Raw genomic sequence first — 17,581 nt, forward strand, 5'->3', positions numbered from 1 at the left:
CTGCTATTTTAGGGGTTGGCATTTTTTTGTCCCAAGGGGAATTACTTTCATTCTTTCCATTTATAACTTAAAGAAATAATTTTTAGAAGTAATTTTTTAAACACTTTCCTAAGGAATTAGATAAAACTTTTACTATGTTATATTACTTTTCTGTAGATATCTAGCACTTAATGATGCATGCAAAAAAATAAAGACAAAAGGTTGCTAGTTATTTTTTCTTTATTTTATTACTGTTATTAATTGTTAAATTCAGGAGAAATTTGAGATTAGTTTTTACCACTATAGGCTTATTTGCTCAGTTGTGACTTGTTTGAATTTTTAGTATATTTTCAAATAATTCCCTAATATTAGTAGACTTGCCTTGTGGTAACACCTGGTTATTAAGTTAATCCTTTAAACTTGAATCAAGTGCTCTTTATACCAATTATAACAGTAACCGAACATTCCCCTCCTATTCCTTAAGGAGCAAGGGTCATCTTATACCATAACTTATTAACACAGGCTCACACCTCAAATTTTATACCCGCTCCTCCTAAAATATCAAGTTGAAGGACTCAAGACTAAATGTCCAGGCCCAACCTTGAAGGGAAAGCAAGATTACTTTGAACATTAGATTCAACCCCTTTAATTGTGCAGATGAACACCAGAGATAAGGAATATATAGCTTTTTAATTAGCAAGACTTTTTTTGACATTGAAGTAAGGAAACAATGACCCTTTCTTGCACACAAAACCAGGGCACTAAGGCAACTTTCCTTGAAAGAAGTGTTTTAAAATAAGCATATTTTATTTTAAATAAATCCTCCAGCATGAAATGGAAAGAGTTCATGGTCTTTGCTTGGAAGAAGGCTGTGTAAACAATATACTTGTCAAATACATCTGTGCAGCTCAGCAACAGTTCCTTATTGGAAAGGATATTTCCACATTGGTGGCTGAAAGGACTTTTTGTCTCAAAATTCACTCTCTCCTTTGGCTTGTTTCTCCCTTGACTCTACCCAGGCTTTATTAATAGTTCTCTTCATTTCATCATCTCCATCTTCATAAATTTTCTTCAAAACATTCATCAGCCCCTCACTAGGATCTGTGTCATTATCAAAGGAAGATTTTCTGTCGAAAAAAGGAAAATGGAATAAAGCTTTACAACAAAACTTCCCTGCAATTAACAAATATCGAATTAAAAAAAATATTTTTCTATGTCCTACATACATTTTGGCCAGTTAGACTAGCTAGTTAAAACTGAGTGCTCTAGGAGGCCAAGGTTAGGTACCTTAAGCCTCTTCCCCAACTCTGACCTGCTGCTTCACAGAAATATGCCATTAATCACAAGCTGGCTGGCCCAAAGAACGGGGGAATGGCTAGCCTACTTCAATTCATCACCTTAAGACAATAGAGCATGATACTACTGTAGGCCCACCCCACCCCTCACTCACCCACCCATAAATATCACTGGACTTAAAATGTGAAAAGATAATTCCTAGCCACATGTTTTCCTCAGGATCTGCTTTGACAATAGAGAAGCAGCAAAACTTTAAGAATATAACCTTAATTAACCCCCTTCAAGTCAGGTTACCCCCGCCAAAAAACAAAAACTACTCTGTAAAAATTTAAGTGCCAACAGTCCAAAACCCTGCACACAGCACAATCATCTTGTACATTATCTAAGCTGCAAGGAAAAAGACTCACTCCTTCTCTTTGCATTCTTTCTCCACCTGGGTCAGGTAATCCCATTTCTGTTCCTGCTTCTTTTTGCATAGTACAAGAACTGTATCAGTCTTGATCTAGAAGAGCCAGGAAAAAATACAAACAAGATATAACAGATTCTTTATGTATATAATATTTATTCATAACTTTTCCACTCCATCATAAATAACTTATGCATTATCTCATCTGACCCCTAGAACAATCCTCTAAGGCTTGCCAGTGGGTACACAGTTAAAAGTGCCGGGATCTCATATCTTCTGATGTTCAGTTTAGTGATTTTTCTACTTTACCACACAACTCCTTAACAAGGTAGACTGTAACACCTTGTAACCTCTATGTTAATAGGGTTGCTTTAAGACCAAAGCTTTCTACAGACTAATTTCCTGCTTCTCCTTTTTTCATTGATTTGTGCTAAGATATTGCTCATTATTTTGCACCACCTCCCTTTACAACATTTCGTCAACAAGAATATATTTTAAACCTTTGTTGCCATGTTTCTCTAAGGAGATCAAATGTTTGCTTTAAAATTATAGCTAACAAGTTACACTTTGGCCTACTCATTTGTGAGGACTGTTTTCTATCAGCTGAACTTCCAAATGCCTACTTCTAATCACCTGTTATTTTTATATCTCATTGAGAATAGTTTTGATTTGATTGGCTGCTCACTAATCTCACTTTGCTAATGACTAAACTTTATTTAAAGCTTTGAACTTTTCTGAAAATAAAGTATTAATCTCAATAGTTGTCTCCAGAAATAATTTTTGTTTTTGATTTCAACCACTGGAAAAAAACACAGATGAGAAGAAAAAACTCACTACTGAATAATGGGATCATATGTCAACAGCAAAAATTTGGGGTCTGCAAAAGTAACTATAACCTTGTGCCAATTGTTTAATTTTATCTCTATAAAGAATTACAGAATGGCAAATATTAACTGTTCCACTATATGATGCTAATTAGAAGTAGTCTGGAAGGAGGCTAGTTTATATGAGTGGTAAATACAGATTATAGAATTTTTTTAAGGCAGTTTCATATTTTTATTAGTATTTATCAACCTCCCAGTAGAAAAGAACCTTTAAAGGACTAGATTTAATGGATAAAAATAGTATCTTTATCTATACAATTCTTTTAAGACTGGGCTGGAAGTACAAATGGCTACTCTGGAGCCTGACCCTACTGCTGATGTCACACAAGCTGTGACCAGCTCTACTTCCAACCTGGGCTAATTTTCCCCTTCCTAGGCAGCCTGGTGGCTTCCCCATTCCAAGGAAGTCACCATACTATGCCAAACAGTGCTTACACCCCATTGGTTTTAGCTAAGAATTCCCAAATCAAGGGATCTACCAGCTTCACTCAGCCTCTTTAGTACCAGGATTATAGGCACGTGCTACCAACACCTTGCCATAAATGCCACCGCTGTTTCACCCCGTATTTTTTAAATGCTCCAAATAGCTTTTCCTTATTTCCAGGCATTTTCCCCCATGACAAGTGAAAAAGCAGACTTCAGTCCAATCTCTGAATTTTCACAAGTTTAGACCTAGCAGGGTCTAAATTAATCAAATGGTACAATGTGCAATATAATTAACTATACAATATGCTTACAAAAAAAAAAGGGAAAGAACTAGAAAACTCACCTTTCTTAAACTACCTTCTACAGAGATGGGCTTCAAGAGGTTGTTGACAGTCATAGAGTAGTTCTTCCCATTAAGATTCTTTACAAGAACTTCAAATGACCTATAAGGTAAACAAAATGATAGAGGCATTATCTACTTGGTTCTATGAGACTCAAGATGTTAAGAAAAGTGGTCAAAAAGCCTGAGAATTTAGGTTTTCCTAGGGTTTTATAATCCCTGCTGCTTCCTGCAGTATTTGATGAGTCTTACCTCTCAAATATAAAGACACAGATTTTTCAAAGCCATAGAATGGGGAGATTGATCATAAAATTTAAATAGACTTACAGGAAGCTTCACATGGGAAATTTACCATGACTAATAAAGCAATCAATGAACCACAAAAAGTCGTGTATTCCAAATTACATTGTATACTTACCTCTCTTTGAACTGCACCTGTACATTCTCAGTGGGGACTTGCTGAACACCATTTAAGGTGATGTAGATTTTCACATATTTATCTGATTGATCCCATCCTACACACACAGAAAGGTAAATTAGCCAGACAACTCTCTAAATTTGCTCTGTAATATAATAGATAGCTATGGCTCATACTACTACTTGGTAATAAAAATAGATAATGGAAGGAATGTAATAATGGGAGTGTTTCTTATGTATACAGTAGAAATTTATATTCATAAAATACCTTATTAGTTTATAAAACTCTTTCCTCACAAGTATATACTACAAATACTGCAATCCTCCATTTTACAAATGGGAAAACTCAGGCTTGGAGAACTTAAGTGATTTTATCTAGCATAAAAGTGCTATAATTCAAACTTAATTCTTCTGAGTATATATCCCACATTGCTGTGCTGGCTCCACAATATAAACTCATCAATCACAAAAGCAAGGCCTAGAATTAAGTAGCACAGAACTAGAAAAGATCACACAATCTTTCTGGAAATGTGAAAGCCAAACACATTCTTGTCATATACCTTCTCTTCTACTCTTATTCTGGTGGTTTACTAAGCTCCACCAATTGCATTTAAAATAATTTTTTTGGTTTCATAATTTTCCTACTTCTTTATGCTATTTTTAATGTCCAGTTCTTCATCCATTAAGTTAAGTTACCTCATAATCGTAGTGTTTTCTACAGCTTTCAAGGTGTGTTCACAAACACACTCAAGACAAGAGACTCAGACGTTCAGACCCAATGGCACAAAGAAAAATCAGGACTTGACACTAAGTCTTGTGCCTCCTATCCAGTGGACTAAGGGTTAGGCAGGGACCTTAGAGACATTGTAGACAAGGAAAGTGAGGACAAAAAAAGTGAAATTATGCACACTAATAAGCAGAGCTAAGCTCTGAGCTGAAATGCACTGGACCCAATTGGGGGGGGGGGAGGCCCTGCTGCTATATCACTCAGTCTCCCAATCTGCTAAGACATCAATATTCTGCTTCAGGTTCCTAAATCGTATTTATTCAGGTACCAACAAATACTTTATTATATGCCCCACAGAGTGAGTACTGTCTTTTGCCTTTCTTTGTATCCCTAGTGCTCAGCATAGGGCCTGGCACAACAGTAGGTACTTTACAAATGCTTGCTGACTGACCAAGGATGTATTTTTGAACAAAAGCTTGTATTCTTTCCCCAACCCGCTTAAAATCTAATGAATTCTTAATCAACATTAACATATATATAAACTACATATAAAAGGCATGGTTTAGTTATCAGGATGGAGTAGAAATGTTGATGTTATGTAAATGAATATAGACCAGGGAAGACTTCTAACAAAGATGTTGAGCCAAATTTTAAATAAGAATAGTGCAGGAAGGTAGAAAGAACACTCAACTGGAAATCAGGAACTAGGAATGGAGTCCAAGCTTCCTTAACCTTTTTTGCGAAATGGACCCCTTTGTCAGTCTGGTGAAGCCCATGGACACCTCAGAATAAAGTTTTTAAATGCATAAAATAAGATACATAGGATTACAAAGAAATCCAATTATATTGAAACACATCAAAATATTTCTTTTTTAAAAAAAGAGTTAACAGATTCCAGGATAAGAATCTGTTATCAGCCAAACTCTACCATTTAATTAGCTATGTGACGTTAAGCAAATCACTTCAATGGAATCACAGAATTAAAAAACTGGAAATCTCAGGTCATTTAGTCCAATAACATAAATATACAACAGGGAACTAATTCACTACTTCCTAATGTAGTCCACTGTAAACAACTTAAAACAACTTTCTAAATTCTTAGAAGTTTTCCTTAAAATGAGCCAAAATTGATCTCTACCTATTTCTAGATCTGCCCTCTAAAGCCAGATAAACCCTCTTCCACATGACAAGTCTTCAAATATTTGCAGATGCAACATTTCCTCCAATAAATTTTGTCTCTTCCAGGCTAAACAGCCTCAGTTCTTTCAACTAAAACATGCTCAGATGGCATTTCAACCCCCTGAGCCTGTTTGCACGTCCCTTACAACACTATAAATCAATGATTCTGCTGTAAAGATGGATTCTTTGTGTCAGATAATTTTTATGGTTGGTTTAGCAGAGGACAGAGAAAGACTAGAAAGTATTATTTAGGATACCCTGGATCCTGAACCCTTCTCATTATTGCCCCTCCCCTTCTCTCACTTGCCCTTAATTTAAACAATCTAGCTGTCCTGCATAGGCCTTTTGGGATGCAGCCTTGTTTTTCATCTATAGCACTGAAAAACAGAATTCCTCAGATTAAACAAGAACTGATACCCTCTTACCCCTTCCTATCATTTATAACGACAATGAGAACAACAACAAAAAAATTCATGTGTTGGTGAGTTCACAAAGAAACAGAAAAGCTGGACGTGGGAGAAGCAGCCATACCATAATTGTTGATTTTCACTGTGTACCCAACTGAAATGGGGGCAACCACAGCTGCTGGTTTCTCCTTATCAATAGTTTCTCCTTTCTGCTGTCCATTCTGCTTAGTTTTGTGCTTGATTTCTGTCTCTAACTTGGACTTTTCTGCTGTTAGGACATCACAGACTCTTTTCCTAGTGGCCTTTCCCAACAACTCCTTCACTTCTTCCAGGTCTTTCTGTAGCTGTTTAAAGAGAACAAAATATGTTTACTATGACCTAAAGGATAAAGATCCATTTGTTATACCCAACTTATATTCTAAACGCTGAAGTGGAAATAGAAATAAGTTCTACGTTATTCTGGCTTGGCAGACCACCTCTTATAATGTGCAATTCACAAAAACACAAAATTTCAGATCTGAAAGGGACCTCAGAGTTCAACCTATACCTTACCATAAAGATCCTCTACAATCAACCTGCCTGACAAGTATCCAGGCTTTGCTTGAAGCTTTCCTGTGAAAGGGAACCAACTTACCGCCTGTGACAGATCATGCCACTTTTGGATAACAAGTTTTCCCCTTATATCAAACCTAAATCTGCCTTAAGGAAAAAAGAACCCCACAAATATTGTTTCTAGTCCCTCAAAGGTGGGACCTAGCAGAATAATCTAATCTCACTTCCATATGGATAGTCCTTCAAATACTTAGAGCTATCAAGTTCCTCCTCAGCTTTCTCTCCTCCAGGTTTAACATTCTCAGGTCCTTCAACTAATCTTTGTGGGAATGATCCCCAAGGCCCTTCACTATCCTGGTTGTCCTCTTTGAAAATGCTCTCCAGCTTAGTATTATCATTCCTTAAAAGCAATGTCAAAAGGAAATGTACCTTGCTGGCCCTGGAAGTATGCCTCTACCTCTCTCTTAATGACCCTAAATTCTCACTAGCTTTTCCTTTCTTCCTGTCAAATACGCTTTTTTCCCCTTGTGCCCCTTAACAATACCCATCAAACTGATAGTCAATTTTGAATTCTCTAAACCACATGACATGTTTCACTGGATAGCTGATCGCCTCTACTTTGAAATGCTATTTCTTCATCACATATTCAAAGAATCATATAATCAGAGCTGGGAAGTATTTAAGAGATTTATTATCCTGTGTAAAAAATACAGAACAAAAATCATTTCCAAAATTTGGAACTCAAAAACTTGTGGAAATGAATGTTGAAAACTAAAAATAAATAAATTTATCTTAAAAAAAAAATCATTTCCTTTCTGAAGTTCTGCTATGATTGAAAAGCCACAACCTCCCTCAAAACAGACAGCTCCAACACCACTAGATGTAAAAACAAAAGCAAAACAAAACAACAAACTCCTGAATTCCCCAACCTACCTGTAGGACCTTGGGACAGTCAGGGGAATTGCAGGAGTCAGACCCCATGTGCTGAGGTCCCTTTTTGCTCCAGATCTATGATCCTATGAAGGGGAACTACAATCCAAAAAGATCCATAGCCTGCATTTCCTGCAATCTATAGAATTATGTTATACTATATACCAGAATATCTGATTGGAAATCTGATTTTTCTATACTGAACAATGTTGTTCCTGTGACATCAGCAAATCTATGTCTTTAAGTGCACTTAATATAATGTGACACCAGTGCTACCCTTTGGAAATCAATGATGTATTTTAATGGTTTCAACAGTAATGGCATAACTACTATGTTCATATCAAGCATATGGTGTTGCTGCTCATAGAACAAACATTTATTTCTTTAAGTATGTGAAGCAAAGCACATTTATCTAATACTCCTATCATTCCAGTTCTCTTCCTACCAACTGAACTAACTCTACTGGGGCTATTTCTTAAAAATCAATTCACCCAGCTCTGTTTGGGGGAGCAGACACAGAGATAACTTTAAAATTCTTAATGTCTGCCTTGTGTTTGGAAATTCCCAGAGACTTGCCCATCTTTACCCTGTCCTAACTCCTTTCTAGTCTAGCCCTACTACCAGGAGTCAGGGGTTTAGAGAAAAGAAAAAAAAAATGAGGGGAAGAGGAATGGAAAAGGCTAAATGGGGAGGAAGGGAAAAGATCTGCAAATGATCCCCACCCACCAAACTTACATTTTTGTTCCTGTTTTCTTTCATACAAACACACAATAGCCTATGTATGAGTTATCTCAGTTTAAGATTCTACCCTGATGGAGTAGGAATGAGTATTTTAATGGAGCTCCTGGCTTTAAAAAAAAAAGATATCTAACAGCAAGCAGCATCGAATGATTTGCATATGGACAGCTGCTAAAACAGTCTCAAGTAGACAGAATGGTACTTGAATCATGACCACTTAAAAATACGTTACTTAGAACATTAAAAAAATACATAATACAAAGCACAGCAAAGGAATTTATAAATAATTGCTTTTTCTAACTTAGCAACATAAATGTGTTGTCACAATGGTATTTATATTTAGCTTGATATAAAACAGAAAAAGTCATTTTAGTTCAAAGCTACCGTTTCTATCAAGATATTTTTGTGGAAAATAAAATTGAGAATCTATACTATACTGAAACATTTTACAAAAAAAAAAAAGGCTTTTACCCTCCTGTAGTATTCAGCTAGAATGAACACAAAGACTTACCAATTTTCCTAAACAGATGAATATTTTGACTTTTGAAGAGTATTTTAGTAAAAATCAAAATTCTGACACACTGATTTTTTTAAATCACTGATTTCTTAATCAAAAGCTATTACGGCAAGGAAGCCTGTAGAAGACATTCACACAGAGCAAAAACTGTGGCTGTAGCCAGCAACTCAAAATTCCATGACACAGGAAGCATTATATAGTATGATATAGGAAGAATGTAATCATTATAGATCCTTTCCCAAATACCTGCATTCCCAGGCCCTCCATACCCAGTCTTTAATCTTACATAGTTTTCTAAAGCCATGTTCCCTGAGGCAACCTCCTATAGTTCTGTACCTAATGATTTCTTAGCTCATTAATGTTCTGTGAACATATATGTATCCTATTATTGCACCTTTCTCTCCTCATCTCCAATCTGAGATCTTCTTACACTTTATTGAAAAAGCCCAAACTAATCAAAGCTATGCAATATAGACTCCCTTCTCCTCACTGTACACAGCCCCTTGATATAATCTCCTACAATTTCCTCCTTGATGAAGAGATTCCCCTTCTCTCAGCAAGGCCAACCCCTCTCAATCAAAAGATTACCCCCTAGCAGAGTACCCCCAATATTATCCTTACCTTTAAGTCCTTCACTTTCTCCTCCTTTTTGAAAAGTTCCTTCTCTCCTGCCTACAAACATATGCAAGTCTCCCCTATGCTGGGCAGAAACTCCCAATCAAAAGGGCCTCATTTCTAAAATACATAGAGAATTAAGTCAAATTTATAAGAATACAAGTCATTCCCCAATTGATAAATGGTCAAAGGATATGAACAGGCAGTTCTCAGATGAAGAAATTAAAGCCATCTACAGTCATATGAAAAAATGCTCTAAATCACTACTGATTAGAGAAATGCAAATCAGAACAACTCTGAGGTATACCACATCACAGCAATCAGATTGACCAAGATGACAAAACAAGAAAATGGTAAATGTTGGAGAAGATGTGGGAAAATTGGAACACTGATGCATTGTTGGTGGAGTTGCGAAATGATCCAGACTTTTTGGAGAGCAATTTGGAACTATGCCCAAATGGCTATAAAAATATGCATACCCTTTGACCCAGCAATAGCACTTCTAGGGCTGTATCCCAAAGAGATCATACAAATGGGAAAAGGACCCACATGTACAAAAATATTTATAGCAGCTCTTTTTGTGGTGGCAAAGAATTGATAATTAAGGGGATGCCCATCAATTGGGGAATGGCTGAACAAGCTGTGGTATATGAATGTAATGCAATACTATTGTGTTATAAGAAATGATAAGCAGGCAGACCAGAAAAACCTGGAAAGATGTACATGTGAAGTGATGCTGAGTGGAGTGAGCAGAACCAGAAGAACACTGTACACAGTAACAGCCACATTGTGTGACAACTAATATTGATAAACTTAACCCTTCCCAGCAACACAAGGATCAAAGATATCTCCAAAGGTCTCATGATGGAAAATGCTATCTACATTCAAAGAAAGAACTATGGAGTTTGAATGCAGATTGAAGCAAATTATTTGCTATTTTTTTTTCCTTCTGTTGAGTTTTGTTTCCTCTTTCTGGTGGTTCCTCTTATTGGTTCTAATTCTTACTTACAACATCACTAATATGAAAATAGTTTAATAGGAATGTATATGTAAAGCCTATATCAGCTTGCATGGTGTCTTAGGGAGGGTGGTGGGGAGGAAGGGGGAGAAAAACTCTAAACTCAAAAGCATATGAAAGTGACTGCTGATAAATCAAAATAAATTAATAAAAATAAATACTAAAAAAAAAAGAAAGAAAAGAAAAAGAAACTCCCAATCAATCCTACCATTCCAGGTTAACTATCATGCTGTATTTCTCCTCCCTTCTCTGTCAAAATCCTGGAAAAAGCCCATTATATTCTGCCTCCATCTTCTTTCCTCTAACTTTCGTCTTGACTGACTGCAAAATGGATTCCAACCTTGCCCAACTGCAGTTGCTCTCTCCAAAGTGACCAAAGATGTATTGGAATCTAATGGCCTCATTTCAATCCTCATCCTTCTTGACCTCTCAGCAGCATTTGATGGTCAACCACTTTCTCCTGAATGCTTTTCCCCTCTGTTTTTGTGACATTGTTCCTTCCTGGTCTTCCTCCCATCTGACTGTTCCTTTTTAATCAGGTCAGTCAGTCAACACAGTGGTAAGTGCTGTGGTTACAAAAAATAACAAAAAACACTGTACCTGCTCTCAAGGAACTCACAGTCTATTGGGGGAAAACAACATGAAAGCAATTATGTACAACAACCCCCCCCCCACACACACACAGAAAATAATACAGAAATAATCAAGAAAGAGAAACCACCAGCATTAAGAGGAATCAAAAGATGATTGTTGTAGAAGATGGAACTTGAGCTGGAACTTCAGGGAAGCCAGGAGGCAGATATGAGGAGGGGGAGAATTCCAGTATGACACAGCCAGTGAAAACGCCCAGAGTTGGGAGATGGAGTAACTTGTGGGAAGAACAGGAAGAAGGCCTGGATCAGGGTATGGCCAGGCTATGAAGGGCTTTAAAGGCCAAGTAGAAGAATTTTATATTTGACCCTGGAGGTAATAGGGAGCCACTTGAATTTGCTGAAGGAGGGTGGTGGTGGTAGGTGGTGTTGACAATGTCAGACTTGTGCTTTTGGAAGGTTATTTTGACAGCTAGGTGGAAGGATGTGGACTGGAGTGGGGAGGCCTGTGGCAAGGAGGCCAAATAACAGGCTACTGCAATAGTACAAAGCATGAGGTGATAGGGGCCTGCATCAGGATGATGGCAAAGTCAGGAAAGAAAGGGGAATATACAAGAGATGTTATGAAGGTATAATTGGACTGGCTTTGGCAACAGACTGGATATGCAGAGAGATCTAGGATGACACCTAAGTTGTCAGTTTAGGTGACTGGCAGTGGTACCCTTCATACTAATAAGGAAGTTCAAGAAAGAAGGGTTTGGAGAGAAATGTAAGGAATTTAGTTGAATTAATATATTTTTGGGACATCTAGTTCAAGATGTGTAACAGTCAGTAAATTAGCATTTATCAAGTGCCTACTATGTGCCATTACAGTGATAAGAGTGATTTGGGTACAAAAAAGGGCAGAAGACAGTCCCTGCTCTCAAGGGGTTCACAGTGTACTGGGGAAGACAATATGAAAACAACTATGTAAAAAACAAGATATACATAGAGTAAATTGGAGACATGTGACTGTAGGTCAGTAGACAGCTGGACAAGTAGATATGAGAATCAACAGAGATGATAATTAAATCCATGGGAGCAAATGAGATCACCAAATAAAACAGTATAGAGAAAGAAGAGAGAACCAGACAGAGTCCCAAGTTATCAGATGAGGTCTGGATGAAGAAGACTGAGGAGCTAGGTAGGAGAACTAGGATAGTGTTAAAAACCTAGAGAAAAGTATCAAGAAGAAGATGATCAACAGTGTCAGAGGTCAAGAAAGATGAGGATTGAGATGAAGCCATTAGATTTTGGAAGGACCAGTTTCAATTGAATGAGGTCAGAAGTCAAAACCACAGGGTTAAGAGAATGAGAAAAAAGGAAAGGAGATACACTTATTGTAGACAGTCTTCTCTAGGAGTTTGGCTGTAAAAAGGAAGAAGAGACAGGATATAATCACAGGTGGCGATGGATAAATCTAGTGAGGATTTTTTTGTGGATGGGAGAGATACAGGCATATTTTGCAGGCAGTAGGGAAGCAGCCAAGGGATAGCAGAAAGTGGAACGGATGAAAAGGAGAGGGGGAGAACAGGAGAGAGAAATAGCAAGGGGAGAGAGAGACAGAAAGAGAGAAGGAGGGAAAGGAGAGAGATTAAAAATATAGTTAAGAGAGGAGTCAATCTATTAAGAAGGAATGGGATAACTTGTGCATGTAGTAGAGGGGTTTGCCTTGGCAAGGAAAAGGGTTGCCTTTTATGTAAGATGGGGTGGGAGGGGAAGGTGACAAAAGGCAAGTGAGTTACTTGAAATGAAGAGGAAGTTTTTGAAAAAGAGGGACCTCTTGGCAAATGGTCTTTTTTCAGAATCAATATCCTTTGCTGATTCATCATTGCTATGCACCAGAAAGTTCCATTCTGAGACTTTTTCTCAATTTTGGTCACTTGATCTTTCATTAGAGCTGGATAAGTTATTATATCTCTCTCTCTCCCCCTCCCTCCCTCCCTCCCTCCCCAGTATATCTCCTTACTCTAGTCCTACACTGCCAGCTGCCTAATGGCCATTTTCAACTGAATATTCTTTAGACATTTCCAACTCCATACGTCTAAAACAGAACTCATCTTTTCCCCTAAAACCACTCCTCTTCCAAACTTCCAAAATATTGAACAAGGCAACAATATCCTTCCAATTACCAAGGCAGCAAGTACATACAGGCATACCTTGGCATTTAAATACCTTCACAACCTGGCTCCCTTCTACCTCTCCAGACTTATTATACTTTACCTACGCAAACTCAAACTCTCTATTCCAATACACGCTAGCCAACTTACTGTTTGGTACACAAGACACCCAATCTCCTGTCTGTGGCTCTGTACTGGCTGCACCCCATGCCTGAATGCACTCTCTCTGAAACTTGACCTCTTGCCAACTCCTGGTTTCCTTCAAGCCTCAGTTCAAGTACCATTATCTATATGAAGTATTTCCTAGTTTCCATTTGCTTGTACACCCTCCACCGCACCCCACCTCCCAACTATGTTTGTTCTGCAGATTCAGTGTAAACTTCTGTGTGAACATGTCTTCCCTATTAAAAAGTAACTTTCTTCAGAAAAAAGGACAATTTTATTTTTGTCTTTATATTTTTCCCCATGCCTTTTAATTCATCCTGACAAATCTCTCCCAGGTAGCTTTGACACTTTAATGGAGTTATTCATCCACTGATGTGCAACTTTTTATTGGTAAAATGTTTCCAGCTATTTATACTGGAGAAGGCCAGCACAATTTTGATTGTTTGATTGTTTGACTATTCGAAGATCAGAGCAACATACATCCAGAAGAATGGACAACAGAACTCTCTTCTTTGTCATATACACCATTTCCAACTTTGTAGTCATGCATAACTCATTAAAAACATTTATTTCCAAGTTGCCTGTTACAGGATTACTAACTCACTCGTTGGAAAAAAATATATATTTGAATAATGATTGCTGTTCAGTCCTAGATGACCGCATTTGGGGTTTTCTTGGCTAAAATACTGGCGTGGTTTGCCATTTTCTTCTCCAGCTCATTTTAAAGATGAGGAAACTGAGGCAAACAGGGTCTCCCAGATAGTAAGTGCCTGAGGCCACATTTGAACTCAGGAAGATTAAGTCTTTCTGACTTCAGGTTCCCATTCTACCCACTGCCCCACCTTAGCGGCTCTGTAGAGATTACCCCTAATTTATGTGGGTTAAAATGAATATATGACATAGATATTTCCAATTACTCAAGTGAATATTGTATTGTTTGTAACAACAGAAAGATGCCTGGATCTGGAACTGATATTCACGTTCCAGTCCTGCATAATAAACTCTGAACCTCAGTTTCTTCATCTGTAAAATAATAATACCTGTACTAAATACCTTACAACAATGTTGTGGTGATCAAATCAAATAACGAATGGAGAGCATTTTGTACTTTAAAAGTTACTAATGCATAATATATGCATTATTAACACTCCTAGAAATAGCCTAGTCTAACTGCTCACTTTTACAGATGAGAAAAATTGAAGCCTGGGAGGTTCACTTACCCAAGATCACACAATTAATTAGTGGCAGAACAGGACCTAGAAACTAGGTCTCTTGATTATGATTGTTCTTTGCACTACAAAGCTGAAAGGGACAATTATGTCTCTTGGGGTTAACCCTTTACCAGACGGGCTGAACTATACACATATTTACATAATCCACTAGAAGCCCAGGGGCTGTTCCTCTCCTAGGTACTGAAAAAGTTTTAAACTGTGGGCAGCCTAACAAATTCAAGTTTTTATTATGATTTAAACATACTTTAAATTCAGAAGTAAAATTGAAAGTCTATTTCTTTATTCTCAGTGTATCTTTATGATGCTGAAAAACAAACTCTCACCGAGATAAGGCACCGCTAGTAATGGTGGATCCCAACTTTTGAATCTTGAACAACTGCGTTCAGCTTTTTGTTCAAGTTTTCCTACGTCTGGACATGACTGAACACAGCCATCAAAGTAAATTTTCCATAGAAGAACAAAACTGCTGGGTCCAAGGTCACTTCCTTGTCTCCTTTACTTTCCAAACATCCAACCTGACACCCGCAGCCTTTCACTTGCCGAAATCCTTTACCACATGCCCAGCGCGGAATTAACTTTCTAGAATCGCAACCACGACAGGGTTTAGGCCCACCGACCCAACCCGATCCGGATGAAAGCCCCCTTGACCGAGCTGAGCTGCAACACTGCCCAGTACGAGGCCATAAAAGCAGCCAAGGGGGATGATTCGCAATTTTCACTAAACCAGCAGTTATCAGGGGCCGCTTTGAGCGCACCGGACCTGGCGCCACCCGCCTGCGGTCCGGGTTCTCTCCTGCCCGGGCCCCCCGAGGCCACGAGGAACTTTCCTCGGGGCCGCGCCACCGCAGACCGGAAGAGGGGGAAGGGGCTTTGCAAGAGCGGGCAGACAGAGGGGGCTGCCGGGGCTCCCGAGGATGCTCGGGCGCTGAGAGGACCGCAAGGGGGGGAAGGCTCCAGGGCACAGGGCCTTACCTCCTCCAGGGCTGCCGCCATGGCTTGCCGCCACCTCCAGGAGTAACGCGGGCTGCGACCACGCAGAGGAGAGGCCCCGGGATCCCACACGGCAAGTACCGGGCTCAGAGCGCAGAGCCGACCGCCACGAGCCGCTGCCCCCAAGCGCCGCCTGCGCACAGATCGGAAGTTCCCGGGCCGTCCTCTAGGCCGCCTGCGCGAGGAACGGCCCGCCGCGAGCCGCTCTTTAGGCCGCCTGCGCGAGGACAGACCGAACGGGACTCGGCCGGCCTCCAGAGCCCCTCCCCCTCTTCATTGCCCCGCCCTTCCTCTAGCGCGAGGTGCCTCTGGAACCTTCGCGAGCCACACACGTGTAGCCTCTGCCAAGCCCCGGGCCCCGCCAAGCCCTAAGCCCCGCCCAGTCTAGCGCACGCGCTCTGCCTGCGGAAGCCAGCGTCGCGCGGCGGGTCTGACAGGCAGTTGGAGGAAAAGAACACGTCGCTTGCAACCCCTGCCTCCTCTGCCCGTCATTCCCGCGCAGCCGCAGCCCACCAACGACCGGAAAGATTTCCCGAACGTGGGGATCAGTGGGCGAGGCCGTGGTTTTGCTTCCTCTAAGGACGCTGGGCCGCCTGTGGACGCCGCCATCTTACTCAAGGCAAAATCTTGAAAAGCTTTAGAGGTCCAGAGCAGACCCACCCACGGGGGGGGGAGGGGGGAAGCGGCCGGTTTAAAGTGGCGGGCTACGTGGATCATTTTTGTCCGAGCCCACGTTGCGTCACCCCCGCGGTGACGTCACAACCAGTTTGGGAGGCTGGGAGGGGCCTTGGCCGTAGCCGGGCCGGGGCTCCTAGGGGTTGGGGGGGGCCTTCCTGCTCCACCTGCACGCCCCAGCAGTCTCGGCACCCTCCCCGGCCCCCACCTAGAGACAGCTCAGGATGCAAAGGCCAGAAACACCTCGCCAGCCTGGTCCTGGAAAGTATCTGTCATATTATATGTATACACATACTCGGCCCGTCTTTGTCGGACCCCACAGTCCAGTAGAGACTGAAAGCAAGAAGCCTTTATTAAGCACCTGCTGTTTGTGCCTTGCTCTCCTCTCGGGGGTTGGGGATATAGATACGAAAGCGAGACCAGCCCCTTGCCATCACTTCAAGTCAACGATATTAGGGGCTTCCTAACCATGTGCCAGCCATTGTGCTAGTCTATGGGGATGCAAAGAAAGGCTCAAACAGACCCTGCTCTCAAACAGCTCACCATCCAATGGAGACAACAAGCTATCTGTGTGCAGATGAGGTACGCTGCTGAGCACAGTAAACTGCAGGTACTCTTAGAGGGGAGGCACTAGCTTTGCAAAAAGTACCTGGCACGTGGTATGCGTTTAATAAATGCTTGTCCCTTTTCACTTCCCCCTCTTTCCTTGAGCATTGCAACAGCCTCCTAATTGGATTGGCTTCTAGTCATCTTCTGTCCAATCCATCTTCCCTTCAACTGGCAAAATAATACTTCTAAAGTATGATTGTTTCCATGTCACTCCTGGCCTGTTGCCTTTAGGATTAAATACAAAGGCCTCATCCTTTACTTCCTTTTGAACACATTACATTTCACTGAAAATAAACTGCTTGCTATACAACCCCAAGTCAAAATTCCATCTTTCACCTCCACGTTTTGGCTCAGCTGTTCCCTATGCCTAGAATGCATTCCTTCTGTCGTCTACTTTCTTAGAATCCCTAGCTTCCTTCAAGGTTTAGCCCAGCTGCCCTCTCCTATGGAAACCCTAGGTGTTAGTCCTAAGTCCTTCAAATCATCATGTAAAAACACATTTGTGTTTACATGTTATATCGCCTGATAAGCTCTTTGAAGGCATGGAATGTTTATTTTACTTCATCCTTATATCTCTAGAACCTACCACAGTGTTTTTACCATTGGGAGTTGGGGGTGAGAAGGGAGGAAAGAGGTAGGTCCAGACCTACTATTTCATTGGTGTTGGTAATTAATGTAGAAACTCCCTCTGCCTATGCAGGGCCACAATTCCCCTGTTACTTATAGTGTC

General features: G+C 40.2%; 1 protein-coding gene and 1 long non-coding RNA gene across 2 annotated transcripts in view; one reads left to right on the top strand and one right to left on the bottom strand.

Annotated features, from left to right (window-relative positions):
- Nucleotides 1-650: 650 nt before the first annotated feature.
- CACYBP (calcyclin binding protein) lies at nt 651-15,788 on the bottom strand. The gene is made up of 6 exons (XM_020970536.2): nt 15,550-15,788; nt 6,186-6,405; nt 3,750-3,846; nt 3,335-3,434; nt 1,683-1,777; nt 651-1,106 (listed from the first exon to the last, which is right to left on the bottom strand). The coding sequence occupies exons 1-6, from the start codon at nt 15,568-15,570 to the stop codon at nt 950-952; spliced, it is 690 nt and encodes a 229-aa protein (XP_020826195.1). The 5' UTR covers nt 15,571-15,788; the 3' UTR covers nt 651-949.
- A 191-nt stretch (nt 15,789-15,979) lies between these two features.
- Nucleotides 15,980-17,581, top strand: part of LOC110197008 (uncharacterized) — a 40,577-nt gene continuing 38,975 nt past the window's right edge. The window contains exon 1 of the long non-coding RNA XR_002321383.2: nt 15,980-16,824. This is a non-coding gene — a long non-coding RNA (uncharacterized LOC110197008). The remainder of the gene's footprint in view (nt 16,825-17,581) is intronic.

Source organism: Phascolarctos cinereus, unplaced genomic scaffold, assembly GCF_003287225.1.
Source record: "Phascolarctos cinereus isolate Bilbo 61053 unplaced genomic scaffold, phaCin_HiC Scaffold_5;HRSCAF=322, whole genome shotgun sequence".
Lineage (NCBI taxonomy): Eukaryota > Metazoa > Chordata > Mammalia > Diprotodontia > Phascolarctidae > Phascolarctos > Phascolarctos cinereus.

Coding starts and splice junctions, on each gene's coding strand:
- CACYBP (XM_020970536.2), bottom strand. CDS start 15,570: ATGGCGGCAGCCCTGGAGGAG. Junction 3,847..6,185: donor AGTGAAAATCAACAATTATG/GTATGGCTGCTT, acceptor CTGTGTGTGTAG/GATGGGATCAATCAGATAAA. Junction 1,778..3,334: donor TAGAAGGTAGTTTAAGAAAG/GTGAGTTTTCTA, acceptor TGGCTCTTCTAG/ATCAAGACTGATACAGTTCT.